The 16,140-nt window shown below is 35.7% G+C and overlaps 1 protein-coding gene across 1 annotated transcript in view; it reads right to left on the bottom strand.

Annotated features, from left to right (window-relative positions):
* Positions 1–1,037: 1,037 nt before the first annotated feature.
* Clic (chloride intracellular channel protein 5) overlaps positions 1,038–16,140 on the bottom strand; it is a 77,984-nt gene continuing 62,881 nt past the window's right edge. The window contains exon 7 of the mRNA XM_089106333.1: positions 1,038–5,154. Coding sequence (XP_088962459.1) covers positions 5,083–5,154 — 72 coding nt within the window. The 3' untranslated portion in view covers positions 1,038–5,082. The remainder of the gene's footprint in view (positions 5,155–16,140) is intronic.

The raw sequence follows: 16,140 nt of genomic DNA, 5'->3' as shown, positions 1-16,140 counted from the left end.
AACACTACTATTTGTTTTCAGTTTTCTAGAAGAGTGTATTTTGTTAAAAAGTTTAGAACAAGTTTCTCCGGTGTATACACCGCAGACCAAACTATAAATTCTTTAAAAAAAAAAAAGATTTTAGGTATTTTTTTCTTTTTCCCTGAAAAGAGAATGTCAATACAAAATGAACTGAATCAAATTAAAAAAAACTTTTTCCGCAAAATAAGTTTTTCAAAGAAATGTAAAGAACTCCATTAAACAAAAAAAGAGCAAAAAAAATATAAAATAATCTACCAAGTGTGAAACTACCACAAATCAGCATCGATAAATAAATGAATATACCTATACTGATATTTAGTAATCAAAATGTTAATATTATTTGATTTATTAAAGTTATAAAAGTAAAAACATTTATATTTTTTAAGTAAAGTGCAAATTTTGTTCTGGCCTTGGGAAGGCATAGGCATATAGTGTCATATATAAACTGTGTGAGTGTCAGAATCGCATGTTCAGAGCTATCACCCTTCCTAAACCCAAACTGAAGGTCATTAAAGCATCCCCTCTTATAAAAAAACTTCACTATACGGTTTCAAAGACATCGTTCAATTACTTTTGCGAATGAATTACAGGCCAAAATACTGGCAAAATTTCCTTAGCCTGATCTCTTTAGTAACTTGGAAAAAAAAAAAACCTTAGATATTCAAGTACTCATTGGAATGGACCTTCTTTTAATAAACTAGCGCTCTATACTATGGATGGTCAGATATGTGACCACCCTTCTCGGGAACAGTCAGAAATGTCATAGCTTGTCAACAGTAGCCTTAGGGAGTAGATAAAAAAATTCTGACTTCGCCGTTGCAGTTCCCATGCCGAGATTAGGGGAGATCCATCTTTAACTCAAGATCAAACTTTTCAATGTAGATATTAGCTTTTACCAGGGGACGGCTGAAAAGAAAACTCATCATCAGCTTCTGAATCATTTTACCTACTCTAAAATATTTATTTTCTGGTAACGCCTCGTATATTTTCGTACAAAAAACACACAAATAAGCCAATAGGGAAAAACATTGTATTTACGAAATCGGAATACATATTAAAGCTTGTGCTATTAATACATTCAAATCAATCTCTTTATACAAACATTAAGAACAAACAATCAAACTGAAATAACTAAGTAAAAATTACAGAGAAAAGGGGAAGGAATGTTTATACCACGGAATAAAAAGGTGTAAATACAGTGACCATTATGCTTCAACCTTAAGGTGCGAGCAAATTCCCATGTTTTAAAGACAAGACGGTTGAAGAAGAAACAAAACAAAAACTGAGAACTTCAAATCAAAAATCAATATAATTTAAAACATTTTTTTTACTATTTTTTTTTAATAGAAACAGTTGCTTGGATCAATTCTAAAAAAATTGTTTACTGGGGTACGAGGGGACTCGCTCCTGGTATCAAACAAATTTTGTTTTTTCTGATTTCTCCTACATTTTGTCGGCCATTTTACATTTTCAAGTTCCCCTTAAAATTAATTTCTGCAAACACCTGACATAAATAAAACCTATTATTATTATTATTATTACTGGTATAAAGACTTGAAAAGTGTATTTTTACTTTTAACAAATTCACCGATTTATTACAATAAAAATTTGGCGAATAATCACTATTACTGGTATAAACGCAAAAAACAAAAACAAAAACAGTATGCGTACTTGAAAAGTGTGTTTACTTTTAACCAATTCTTTGATTATTTTCTAATAGCTTATGTGCTAGAAAAGAAAAGCAGCTATGTTAGTCCGTGGTATTTAGAAAGGATCATTGACAAATACTGCCATCCTAGGAAGTCGTATAGATGGAATTTTACTCATCAAGCTACATATCTTCTCTAATATAAAATACAAGAAATCAAATGAAGTTGTCAAAATACTGCACCTGCAGCCACAATTGGCCCACTCAAGATGATATTGATTGCTAATTACAATGAAACTTGGATGATTAAGTAATACTTTTTGGACGCATATAAAACCCCTACAGATCCTTCAAAATAATTTATTTCAAATAAATTTAGGCTGAAAGATAGAATTCAAATTGAGTCATTTCGGCAAATATCAGTTCTAAGGAAGAAAATATTAAAATTATGTATTGACCTGTGATGGTGGAATAGAAATTTTTTTATTATTATTATTATTTTTTTTGTTTACATTTGTTACCCATGTTGGGATAGCCTTCCATGCCCCACTTGTCCAGCGTTTGTTTTCTTTATGTTTGTTATGTTTTTTGTTTTTTTCTTTAACCAGGTTTTTTTTCTTTCTCTCTTTTGTTATGATGAGGAAATGTTTTTTTTTTTTTTTTTTTTTTTTTTTTTTTTTTTATTATTATTATTATTAATACCCAATTTTACGAGCTTTGCTCTCTGTTGGGGGTATATGTTTTTTTGTTATGTTGATTTATTCAAATAAAATCTTCTTCTTCTTCTTCTTAAGTAGATAGAGTTAAGACTATCGATATTTCAGAGGAATTAGAACAGACTTCTGGGACAGAACTGGGAGTAGCTAGGCTTCTTTTATCTTTGTGTAATTTCACTTTCATCCTATTTTGAGCTTAGAAGGCCTTCTTTAGGTAATTGACAGGTTATACAATCTGAATAAAAAAAAAAAAAAAAAAAAAAAAAAAAGTCTTCCTTTTTGTACATTTAAGAATGGGGCACTTTTCTTTTAAGCTAGTATTGACAAAAAAAAAAAACATTTTAGGGCTACGTTCCAAATGGCAAAACACTTTAAACATAAAAAACAAAAAAACAAAACAAAAGAAAACAACAAAACAATTACAAGGCAAAGACGAAAAACAATAGTTTCCTTGTTAGTAAATAGAACCTGAATAATCTACATAAGACTTAGATTACTGAAACTCTAGAAAAAAAAAAGTTAGTTAAGCATCTGATCGGTATAGTATCTGACTTAGTAAAGTCAGATGCTATACCTTGTATCTGGTATAGATACAAGCTTATAAATCAATAGTACTATGCTCGTATAAAAAAAATAACCGAAACTTATGCCTATAATTAGGGTTACATGCACTTAGGACCTTCGTCACAAAATTAAATGGCTTTATGTCAATTAAATAGCTTATGCCATATACAAAATAAGGGCATCTGAAAGGCCTTCCTCTTGTAACATTTTTGTTTGTTGGTTGGTTGTTCTGGATACTGGAGAGAGAAAATATTGGATACAAAATCTCAAGCACTTATTTTGCACTTTTCATTAGCATATCTACAGTATCGAAATTCCAGCGGACGAGAAACAATACACAAACAAGAAAGACTCGGAATTTCTTCTCCTATCTTATAACAGACCAAGCAGGGGAAGCAAGCTAAGTGCACCGATTGACCTTGATATTAGACGATAGCTTTCAATAAATAGTCTGGTAGTTGCTCTACATTGTTAATGATCACTGGCTCTCGTGAGCCACAGCCCAGGAGAAGAATTTCGTTGATTTTTGACTTTTTAGACACCACAACTGCCAAACTATAGTGATATTGATGAAATCTGTTGTAAAAAAAGAAGTAAAAACCCAAACTCGGAGTTTTCTAACATTGTGGTTTCACGCTTTACACTGATCAGACACAGGTAAAATTGTGTCGCTAGGAAAAGTCTTTCCTGATAGTCTGTATAAAGATAAGTTGATTTACATGTTATAAAAGAGTACACCCAACCGAAATAGTTACTACACTACATAGCAACTTATCGACCATCCAAAACTAAAAGAGACTATGTGCATTTTGCTCGATGTCAAGTTAGACAAGCCATACGTAGTTACAGATTCCGTTGTAACGATTCGTGATATTTAAACAATTACTATGCATTTCCACTTGAGACACGTCCCTATATGAAGTACGACATGCAACGTTACAGCCCAATAGCTTCTAAAGAAATGTAAACAGGCCTGGGGCGTAAAGTGGGAGGAGGGGGGCTAGATTTTATTTGCCGCTACTCCTAAATTTTGAATATAGATTTTTTGTTATTTTCAATAAAAAACCCATTTTCAATGAAAAAGAAAAAAATAATAAAGTGTTGGAGAAACAGCTTTGCACAACTATGTGAACTGGGACAATGCGACGTATCTAAGCTATCCGTTGGTGACTTCAAACAATAACGAACGAAACGATAATGGTAGCGAACTCTGTGCGTTTTGGGCACTTTAGAAGAGACAGGGGCAACGATTTACGTGATAAGAAATGTAAATTCTCGATTTTTTTTTAATTTTAGATGACCGATGTTAGTTGCTCTTTTAGATATTTAAAACAATACATATCTCTTTTTATCCTTGAAGTAGTTATATTCTATCTTTTCTCCCGAGTCCTCATAGGCTTTATGACATGGATATTTAAAAACCAAACTTGCATCTAAACTATGAGGAACAAAGAAGGGATAAGTGAAAATTCCCAATTATGTAATTTACAAACCCACGTTGACGACAAACCAAAAAGGATAACATATCTTAATAGAATACCGATCGTGACAGACCCACTTTTTAGACATAATATCATTAGACCAGTTTATCAAGTAGAAATTCTAACGTAATTTGACATTAAACTTACAAACGAAAAGATGAAATACTACCTTTTATTCGGCTTGTACAATTTATATGAAATCTTCGAGAAACCGTAAAATAACTCATAATTATGGAACTTACGACATTTTTGAAAAGCTTATAAAAAAACCTGTAATCATAATAAGGAAAATATTCAGAACCCAAATTTTCCATTGGCTGAACTTTTTATAGAACAAAACGGCATTATTCAAGAAGTATTCAATTTATAATTTTTCCTAAGTTTTTGTTGAGTAGGATTACTTATTTCCTTTTCTGAACTTTATAGCGATCTCTGGACTTAGATTCGTCCCCAAAATTTGTTAAATGAAACATTCTAATTTTAGTTATATTTTCTTCTTGGAAAACTCTTCTAAGTCAGGAAAACAAACCAAACCCTATTTCCTAGAATGGCATGCATTAATCAGTAATAACAATTTCCAAATTTAACATTGTTGAACATAGTACACTTGTGAAATGTCGCGAAACTATTCTACTCAGATGAAAATGTGGCACTAGATGCCAGCTGGCACTGAGGTTGTATGAGTTGGGGCCTCTAGTTCTTCGTGTTTCTTCATTCTTGCACCCTGAAAAGAAATGTAATTATAAATCAATCAATCAATTCGTTTATCACCTGTCAAAATAACGAGGGCCGAAAATCCATGACGGAGTATAAAAATAAGTCATCGGGTGAACCCTACTCAGCTGGATCACCATAGCGGCCAGAGACGAATAAGCTTGGTGGATTATGGAATAAACTTTGAATTACTAAGGCGGATTATTTGAAAGCAGACATTTATTTTGACTTATCATGTAAGGCGTCAGATACCGAACTCTGTTAATTAAGAATAAAAAAATACTTGATTTTGTCAATATTAATTAGTGCAAACGTACAATCAGATGCTACATAGTTATATATTTAAAATCGTTTTTGTTTCTACTATGCGTCCTTCTCCCACTTCACAAGGGGAGCGCACTGACGCCGAAAAGCTCCAAGGAGGTAACAAGAAGTGTGAGAAATGGATAACAAAAGAAACTCAAGCTTCTTTCCAAGAACAAACTGGAGGCACCATTTAGCGACACACTGCACAATCATAAAGGTACTTCCATAAAAGTAGAAAAAATAATAACGCTAAGCTGGTAAATAAGAAGAGAAACACAGTGAGGCCAGCCCATGTGTATCGTCACGTGACTGTAAATTTCAGGAATAGATTCCCAAACAACATTAGAGGTTCTGAATCAGCTTCTTCATTATCGCAGGTCAAAAGGTTTCTTTTTTTATTTTTCCTTTAAACTTGACAAACGACAAAATATCCACATTTGCCAAAGAGCACTATAGGCAAGTGTGTGACCATGTTTATAGAATTAACCAGTTCTCTAGACTTACCTAGCCCTATCTATTTTGTAATCCAGTTAAATATTTGAGGCTTACAAATTTACCTACTCGCAAGAAATTTGAAGTGCGACCCAGAAAAGAGATAGTTAATTTAAATCCAAATTCAAGTAATTTAAAATCAAATTCAACTTAGCTGAATTCTGAATTCTATCAGTTCTGCTGGATAGCTTTACGCTACTAACGGCCAATCGGACACATACCGTCAGTAGTATCGAGGTTACATGTGATGCAGATGATATTTAGGATATATAGCCTAGACTGGAAGAAATACGTGACATTCCGAACTATCAGTTTAATAATACACACTGATAAATATATAATATATTAAAACATACAGGTTAGACATATGAATCCACACTAAAATCTTTATTTTGTCTACCGAAGTCACAACGCACATCAAAAAGCAATAAACGCAACTAGCATTAATGAGTAAGCGCGCTTCAAAGGTATAATTGACAGTATGGTTAGAAAGGTTAAGTTTTATTCCCTGTTCCGATTGAGATAAACATAATCCACTCAACCGTGTCAAATTGGCCCCCACGCCTTTTCTTCTTCTGCGTTTGAAATTTTAAAATCTTATCCATAAGTCTGGTAGCGTTCCTTCAGCTTTCAAGGTAGGGGTGGTAACTCCTATTCAAAAATCCAATAAAAGAGATCTCCGATCTTGTGATTCTTATAGATCGATAACAGAGGGTTCTATAATTGGGAAGTTTTTGAAATATGCACAAACGGTCTTTTTGAACATTTGGATGTGGCCTCAATCAAGTAGGCTTCAAAAGAAGAATGGGCTAATAGAGTGCTAGTCGCTCATTTTATGACTAGTAGTATAGTCAATCTAAATTAATTTTAGAGGTTACCTAAAACATATTGCAACAGTTTTGATCTTAGTATCATTCAAACCGGAAAAAAATTGTCTACAACATAAAAAAAATGGCCAGAATCGGTCTAGGCGAAATTGACGTCTTGTTGTGTTTTATTTTAAAACAACGACTTTTTTTCTTTTAAAAAAATTAACTTGCACTTTAAAAAGTCTGTGATAGGTAAATCTGGCACATAGATCACGAATATAGGTTCAATTCTGTTTTGATTATCCCTGAGTCGTTTGACCCCTTCCCCCCCCCCCCCACACACACACAAATAAACACACGCGAGATCAAACTTGCATTAGTATACGTTGGATATTACACGAAGTCGGATCCACGCTGAAAAAATTTACACTTCATATACTAAAGTTTTAGGAAAAGTCATGTCCCAAGTATCTTGCATACTACCCCCCCCCACACACACATCCAATCAAATGAACGGTCTTCACACATCTCAAAATTGTCTGGCATCTGCAATGTTATTCAACGCTCTTGATGAGAAATTATTCAATAGATGTGGTGATGCGCAAGAACAAGCTGAGCCATTTGGCCAACATTTTCAAGGAGGCAGTCTTGTGCCTCTATAAAGAGGCAACCCACCACAATGTTAAGCGATTTCCGGTCCTAGCGGTCGCAAAGAGACAGCGGTAATCGCATTTTGTAGCCCAAGCTCAAACTAAGAAACATGCAAAATTTCACCCCCTCCGACTTTATCTTCATGGGTAAAAGTGGGCCGGAAGTTTCAACCCTCCGACCACAGCCCCCCTTTAACGTTGTCCGATTGGGTTGAAACTTAGAGGTTAAGCTTTCCTAGGGCCCGGGAGCTTATCCTCGAAATTTCAGCTCAATCCGATCACTCTTTCCCTGTTTTCCAAAAACCAAATATAGCCACTTAAAGTTCAAAATTTTTTTTTTTTTGTTATCCACGCCTACAGGCCACAGTTGGCAACTGATCCGGGTGAATGAGGACTCATTCGAAGCAGAATTCGACCTGTTAGGGCCTTTTGATATTTTCAGACCGAAAAAATTATCCCCCGAATTTACATTTACGAAAAACCTCGTTTTCCTATAATAGCCCAAGTTAATTTTTCCCACCACAGCCCCCCTTTAACGTTGTTTGATCGGGCTGAAATTTAGACGATAGGCTTTCCAGGGGCCTGCGAGCTTATCTTAGAAATTTCAGCTCAAACTGATTACTCCTTCCCTGTTTTCCAAAAAACAAATATCAAGTTTTGTGGGGATTTGCTTGCGTCAAAAACACATTCAACTTAATAAAAAACATATCCACTTATGTCTCTTGAGTCGCGCGATCAATATTACTGACTGTTAGGTGGACGACCAAGGCTTAATTTATTGGCGGAGGAAATTTTTTATATACTGAATTTAAAATTTAAACAGTAAACTTAGTTTACTTTTTAAACTGTTTGAAAAAAATTACATTTTATAAAGAGTTAAAGAGGCTGAGTTACAAGGTCGACCTTCAAAACACACTGTCGAGAAAGAAAAGAATAATACACAATCATCTAACAGTTAGTCAAGCAATAATAAGTAATAAACTGTACAAAAACGTGCAGAAATTATTTGAAAAAAACTACGTTTTCTAAAGAGTTAAAGAGGCTGAGTCACTGGTTCGAACCTTAAAACGTACAGGGATTAGAAGGTACAGTTGGGGGGCTGCCGCCCCCAAAATCCCCCCGCTTTCGCAGCCTTTAAATAAAAAAAAAATATTTTAAACTGAAAGTAAGGAGCGACATTAAAACTTAAAACGAACAGAAATTATTCCGTATATGAAAGGGGCTGTGCCCTCCTCAACGCCTCGCTCTTTACGCTAAAGTTTGACTTTCTCACAACTCTTTTTTAAACAATAAAAACGTTAGCGTAAAGAGCGAGGCGTTGAGGAGGGCACAGCCCCTTTCATATACGGAATAATTTCTGTTCGTTTTAAGTTTTAATGTCGCTCCTTACATTCAGTTAAAAAAAAAAAATTTTATTTAAAGGCTGCGAAAGCGAGGGGTTTGGGGGGGGGCGGCAGCCCCCCAACTGTACCTCCTAATCCCGGTACGTTTTAAGGTTCGAATTTGTGACTCAGCCTTTTTAACTCTTTAGAAAACGTATTTTTTTTCAAATAACAGTTTAAAAGAACGTGTAAGCAGTACACTTATTGATCAATTTTGGCTTCTAGTTAACTTTTTACTAGATCCAAGGTAGGTTTTGCCAAGCTGAAATCAGAGCAAAGCTAAATAATGTAAGGACGTGATGGGTATGTCTTATTATGACCCATCAAAAGTAAGGATACATTTTATTGTCAATAAATAATTATCTCTACTAGAATGGTTGAGATGTACGGGGGATAACCGCAAATTTATAATCATACATACTGTATAATAATAATATTTTGTGAGGCTGTCAAAAGCATCTGAAAAAAATTGGTGTTATACTCTAAAGCAATCAGGTTCTAGCGCAAATGAAACCCGGTTTTACATATGAGAGGTTGGGGTTGCACCGGTCACTGAATTACTCAGACACCGTTTGGTGAAGAATGAATTCTACAAAAAATAGTAAGAATGTCATCTAACCTTCATGTCTCAAAGAAGAATTCTTAGTTAGGACTTAGTTATGTAGTTCTTAAGTTCGGTGGAATTCTTAGTGTGGTAGAAGTCCATGATGATTATTTCCACAGAAGGAGCTGGAAGCAGCGTTGCAAAAGTAGTGCTTACACTAAGAGAACTCCAAACCCTTATGAGTTTTGTTGTAGCATTGATGTACGCTTCCAATACAGTTCCTCATCTTCTAAATGGTAAGACTATTTCTCAAGCACTACGAGCTCATACCATTGTAGACACAGCGCTTCACCCGATTCTAATAAATAAACTTGTAGACGAGGATTCAGATGCAGAACTTAAATTGAATACAAAACTTGCATTGAATACGGTTGAGCTTAGTGAAATCAAAGACATACACGAGAAAGTGATGAATGAACGAGCTTCTCCTGAACATATCTCCCAGTTTTCAAGTTTAAATGAAAGTCAAAGCTTCTCTGTCGAAAGTTAGAGTAGAGTCACGATACTCGAACAGGAAAAGTGTGGAAGCGGTACATGGATAGGGTTGCCATTCTTCGAAATTTCCTCAGAGCTGAATGCACAGGTCAATGGACACTTCATTTGCAAACAGTTTCCGACATGCTCCCGTACCTCACGGCAGCTGGTTACAACAATTACACGACGTTGGCGAAGCTGTACCTACAGCACATGAACAGACTTGAACATACAAACTGAACACTTTTCCAGTCTTTCAAAAAAGGCTTACGCGTTGTGAGAAGTTCGGATATATTTTGGGCCGGTTTATCTACAGATTTGGTCATAGAACAAGAACTGATCAGAAATCTGAAAACGGCAATCAAATTGTCTACAGGTTGAGGAATGACGGAAGTATAGAGACTTCAGTGGGTAATGGGATGCCCAGCCTGTGCTCACGTTAATCTTCTGATGCAAGAACTGACGGATGTTTCGTATCACACAAGCGACCAACACAAAGAGTCTGGTATTTCAAGGCAGCAGAGGGACTACAGAGACACAAATAGGTACTGACTTTGTCTAGCGGTCTTCTCCTTTCGAGGGTGATCCGCAAAGCCTTTCAACTGCTATGACTGCTGTAGAAAACGTGAACACCGACGAAGCAGTGGAAGTCAAAAAGAAGATTCTTGACGGAATGTAGGGAAATCTCTGAAGGAGCATTCATTCAAACGGAAGGATCAGTCAGTGCTTATGACGGCAAAGAAAAAAAAAAACGGGGGAGAAGTCTACCGTTTAGATCCTCCATTGCTGTTTCAGCGTCTTCTAACTGTATCCAAAAGACTGAATATGGACGAAGAATCTTCATTTGAATATGAACTTTGCTCCTATCTTACGTCGCTTTCTCATGATCCTGGCATGTTCCGAAAGGCAAATAAACCAGAGTTCGTAAAAGCTATCAAACAAGTTTCAGAAATTGACACTATTGGGGAAAATCTTAGTCTGACTTGCACCTACGTCCTAGACGGAGGCACTTTGCTTCAGTTTATCCCTGGTCTAAAAAAGAAGCATCTTCGGAAATCTTAGATCGACATTGGAACTATGTTTCGGCTATCCACACCGTGTGACTGGACGGGAAGTAATGTTAAGCCCAGAAATGAGACTGGCCACCAAAAAAGTGCAAAAAGAATAAAGCCCGTTTCGTCAATGTACTTTCCGATTATTTACGAGGCAAAGGTCTGAGAACCATCCAAGCTAAAGCTGATGCTGACTTGCTTATTGTGCTTACAGCGAATGAGTGTTCGAAGACTTGGGACATTTTAGTTATCGCTGACGATACCAACTTGTTGGTATTGTTACTTTATCATTGTTTTCCAGAGAACCACAAGGTCTACCTGCACAGCCTAAGACAACCACTTCAGGTGCAACTTGGGACATAAAGACCATTGTTGAGAAGATTGGGACTAGAACCTGCAAACTGCTTCGTTTTGCTTACGCAATTCTTGGCTGTGACATAACTTCCCGTCTACGTGGACTTGGCAAAATGATTGCACTTTAATGAGAGACAACGAACAGTTTAGGAAAAATGCTTCAACATTTTCTCGAATTGATGCTTCCAAAGAAGAGATTAAAGCAGCGGGAGAGGCTGCAGTTTCTATATTGTAAGATGGAAAATCAATTGGAAATCTTGACAGTTACCGGCACCGAGTCTTTCAGCAGAAAGTAGCAACGTCTGAAACCTTCGTTCATCCCAAAGATCTACCTACTACTTCAGCAACAGCAAAATTTCACTCTTTCCAAGCCTATCTTCAAGTAAAAGATTGAATGCGGCTTCAGAGCCCTGCTCTTGATCCTGAGAATTAAGGTTGGAGATTCTAGAACTAGACCCCGGCGCCGCGCCGATGAGGGAAAACCGGCGGCGGCAGGGCCAAAAACAGCGTGCCACGCCGCGCCGCCGGTATGATGTGGGCGGCGCGCCGCCGGCGCGATCTCTGTTGACCGAAAACATTAATGTTTTCATCAGTCTTTCTCAAATCACAGCTTAAATTTACAACAGATTCGAGCCTATTCATGAGTTCAAAAATTCCCAAGTCACTGGCTGGAAACTGGTCTTATTGGTTATTCATCAAGAGAATTAGAAATCTGGTAGAAACGAAATGGCTTTGGCGTTTCAGAACCCTTGCATAATACGAGTAGTTGAAGTATCTATTAGCTATGTATTCTTAACATAACTAATTATCAAAATTAGTAGTTTTTTTCATCGAGCATTACCGCATACAAAACTTCAAATATCGTATCACAAAATTCGTCAGTTATCTGGGTAAAAACTTTGAATATAACTTTAAACTTAGAAGCTTAATTTTTTCATAATGCGCTTTGCCTATATCTATTTTGTCACCTTTAAAATAATTGAAATGGGTGACTTTGATATTGATTGTTTTTTGTTGTTTTTTGCTCTTTTGGATGCCTAAAAAGCCTTCTTGTATAAAAATCTGGTTTTTAATAACAACTTAAAAAAAAATTTTTAAAATTTTTTTTGGCTCCTTTATAGAATATATGTCATTAGACTAAGGCTGAACTGCTGCTTTTTTATTGCATTTGGCTGCTCTTTTGGATATTATTCATTTTTTTTTCGTTTGGGGATTCATTCCAAATTATAAACTCATAAATACCTAATATAAACTGCCTATAAAAGGAGTAAATTTATCAAACTGAAAAGTATATGATGAACACTTCACATGAGAACACTTCAATTACAATGAAACAAAAACACTTAATGAAGAAGTGTTTTGAACACATATTCGGTATGAAGAAAAATAAAGTGCCAGCTATTTTCTTAGGTAAAAAAATGAAAAGCTCATCCGTTTTAAACGTAATTAAATTAAATAATAAGCAGACTGAAGTAGCTCCAGGAAGATGTTGAGATTTTCTTCCTAGTTCGTCACTTTTAATCCAAGCAAAATGTTAGGACACTTACTATCAGTTATTGAGATTGAGATTTGATTTCCAAATCCTTACAAAAACTACAAAGCTATAGCAATTCACAATAATTGGTCACATTTGGCCAAAATGAACAAAGACTGCTCTACGATTCCCATACTCGCTCAAAACTTCTGTAATAATTATATTCTCGAAAATCCCCTGAGATTCTTTTCAAAATAGCTTTCAAGCGTAGTTAGGGGTATTTAGCCTTTTTTGTTTTTCTTCAAAGCTTTGAAGTGTTATAATATTCCAAATGTTACATTTGTTATATTTGTGCATATTTTTGGTAATCATTTGTGGGGTGATCAAATTTTTTAAACCACTGTAGATACGTAAGAACGTTGCAACATCTAGTACCCTGAGGTCATAAGACAGGTCATAAGACTCCTCCTTGAACCTCCCAAATTGAAAGCTTTTATTATGACCTGGCCTTTTAATGTAACTTGGGCACTGGACCAATGGTGCCATTGTCACTCGAGCGCAACGTTAGTTGGGGATGTCGATATTGCTTTCGTCCCAACAATTCGTTTTAGTGTGAATCTGCCTGGTACTTATGAATGAATGTTTTCAAAGTAAACCCGTTTCATCAATAAGAAAAAAAAGTTTGGACGCATATGTCCCTCTCCCTTTGGACGATAAAACCATGCAAGTGCTGTATCAAGTATAACTCACGAAAATCTTGTTAATTTTTGTCAACTTTTCAACTTTTTGGCATCCCTGCTTTCAGTAAAAAAAAAAAAATCAAGGTACTATCACTTAAATATAATAACTCCCTATCCCCCCCTCTGGATACCATCTTGATGGGATACCGTATCTGCTTAAAAAAAAAAAAAATAACTTATTAGCACCCCTGCTTTCAAAAAAAAATAGAGGATTATCATTTAAATATGATAGCTCACTACCCCCCCCCCCTCTGGATACCACCTTGATAGGATGCCGTCTCTGCTTTAAATTAAAAAAAAAAAAAACTTTTCGGGATCTCTGCTTTCAATAAAAAAAATTTCGAGATATTATCATTTAAATGTAATACCTCCCTACCCCCCCCCCCTCTGGATACCACCTTGATAGGATACCGTCTCAGCTTTCATTAGAAAAACAATTTACTTAATAAATAACTAGGTCACTATATGGTTCAAACAAACACGCAATTTAACGTTAAACAGCTTAGTGTTCCTTGAAAAAAAATTGAGGGAATGAGTAAAGGGGTACAAAGACAACAACAAAAATGTCGAAATTATTCAGATATACCTCAAATTATTGGAAAACTGATTCAGATTCGCCGTGGCATTCAATAAGATCCAAAGAATCTAATTAAAAGGGAGCACACACAAAAGCCAAATTAGGCCAGTAGCCTATGAAAAATCGCAAAATACCCAAGACAATGAACAAGTCCTAATGGGGGGGTCCTGGGTCTATCAAAATATTTCAATGGTTTCCCAGGGAATTTGATATCATTTTCTTCCGTCTCCGCTTTAAATGAAAAAAATTATTATTTTTTTGGCATCCCTGCTTTCAAAAAAAAAAATGAAGTATTATCATTTTGAAATGATAGCCCCCTATACCCCCCCCCCCCTATAAGCAATAATTTACAATTAATTTATGAATCATATTTTGGGAGTAGCTTCCGGTTCGATATTTGATTCCCTAACCTTGTACTTAGATTAGTCTATAGCTAAATTTTGTCTCAATAAAAGGTTTTTTTTTTTTGGGGGGGGGGGGAGTAAAAGTGTTTCAGAAAGAAGATTTTATTTTATATCAGGCGTTCAAAAATTGAGTATTAAACATTAAGAAAATCTTATCTAAAAACAGCAAAAAAAAAAATCTGCAAACTTAAAATTCAGCTGTAGAAACAATCTGTCGGCTGTCAGTTTCAAAATCCAACTGAAGGCTGAAGCTGTATAGTAGTGAATGCGTTCTATAATTCTATTCAACTTGAAAATAAAATTCTTGACTATGAATGATATAAGAAATAGCGATTGGGAAACTGCATTCGAAATGATTTAAACTCATTTCATAAAGACGATACTTTTTTTGTCAACATATTAAGAACTGTGTATATTGTAATATTTGCAATTGCATATTGCATCTGTCTGGTTTTTATGGAAACTAACAAAAGAGACGAAAATTAATGAACAAGAGAGAATTGAAGAACTATGGTATGCAAAGTAATATTTGGTAGGTAAAGTCACTGGTGATAAATCGCTAGGGGTGGCACCATCATTGCGCGATTTTCAGGGATTGGAAGAACTAATTTTTTTTTTCGGGGAAATGCCCAAACATTCAGGAATAGTGAAAGCCCTGCTTGATTTCTAATCATCAAAATTAAAATGCTAAACCAAACGAGAAGGAAAAGCTCCAACTTTGCGGTTGACGCTATAAAGAACTGCCGCAAAATTAATTTAAAGTCGACCGAACGCCGCTGCCTCTGCCGGCGGCGGCACGCCTGCGGCGCGCCGGTGACGTTACGGCACTTCGGTGGCGTTCGACCGGGCCTCTCGTCGGCCGTGTTCAATCGATCCACCGGCGCGGCGCCGGGGTCTATCTAGAACGGCTTGCTGTACCCTATCCTCACGGATGTTCCAGCGGCACCGAAGAAAACTCTCACCGTCATGAAGTGTGGTTGTACGGGATCCTATGATAGTGACCGGTGCAGTTGTCATCAAAATGGTATCGAATGCGATATCGCTTGCAAATATTGCAAAAGAACTAGTTGCTCTAATGCTCAGGTCCAAATCGAAGACTTGGATAAATGTGATGAATTTCCAATCTTTTTGCAATTTCAAACTATATATATATACTATCTCTTTAAACGAACAATAATTATATATTCATGTATGTATTTTTTATGAATGTTCGGGAAAATTGTATCCTGGGGCTTTCTGGCCTAAAAAACCCATATAAATAGGTAAGAAGTATGATAAAATTCGCTAAGAACTTTAATTTTGGATCAAAAGATGCATGTCATTGACGGCATATTTATGAATACATTCGAAAAGCATACATTTGCCTCTGTAGTGGTTGTATCTTTTTTAGTGTCTATGATGCAGGCAAAATAACACAAGAAACATATAATTGACAAGAAACATCATCTCATTGACGTCATCTTTACGAGCGTAATTAAAAAAAAAAAAATTACATCATCCCCCCTCCCTCCAGGAGTGAATGTATCGTTTTTATATCTATGACGCATGCAACATTACAAAAGAAACATAGCTAAGCATAAAATGTCACGTGAACGTACCATAACGTGTCATTAAAGGAGTGAACAACATAGAATTGTGCTGTTAAAGAAAAAGGACAGCAAAAATCAGAACGAGTCAA

This window comes from Artemia sp. Qi Xiang Cuo, chromosome 20 (genome assembly GCF_049724085.1).
Source record: "Artemia sp. Qi Xiang Cuo chromosome 20, ASM4972408v1, whole genome shotgun sequence".
NCBI classification, from domain to species: domain Eukaryota; kingdom Metazoa; phylum Arthropoda; class Branchiopoda; order Anostraca; family Artemiidae; genus Artemia; species Artemia sp. Qi Xiang Cuo.
Note: the sequence above shows the minus strand (reverse complement) of the source record. Positions and strands in the feature narration are given on the sequence as shown.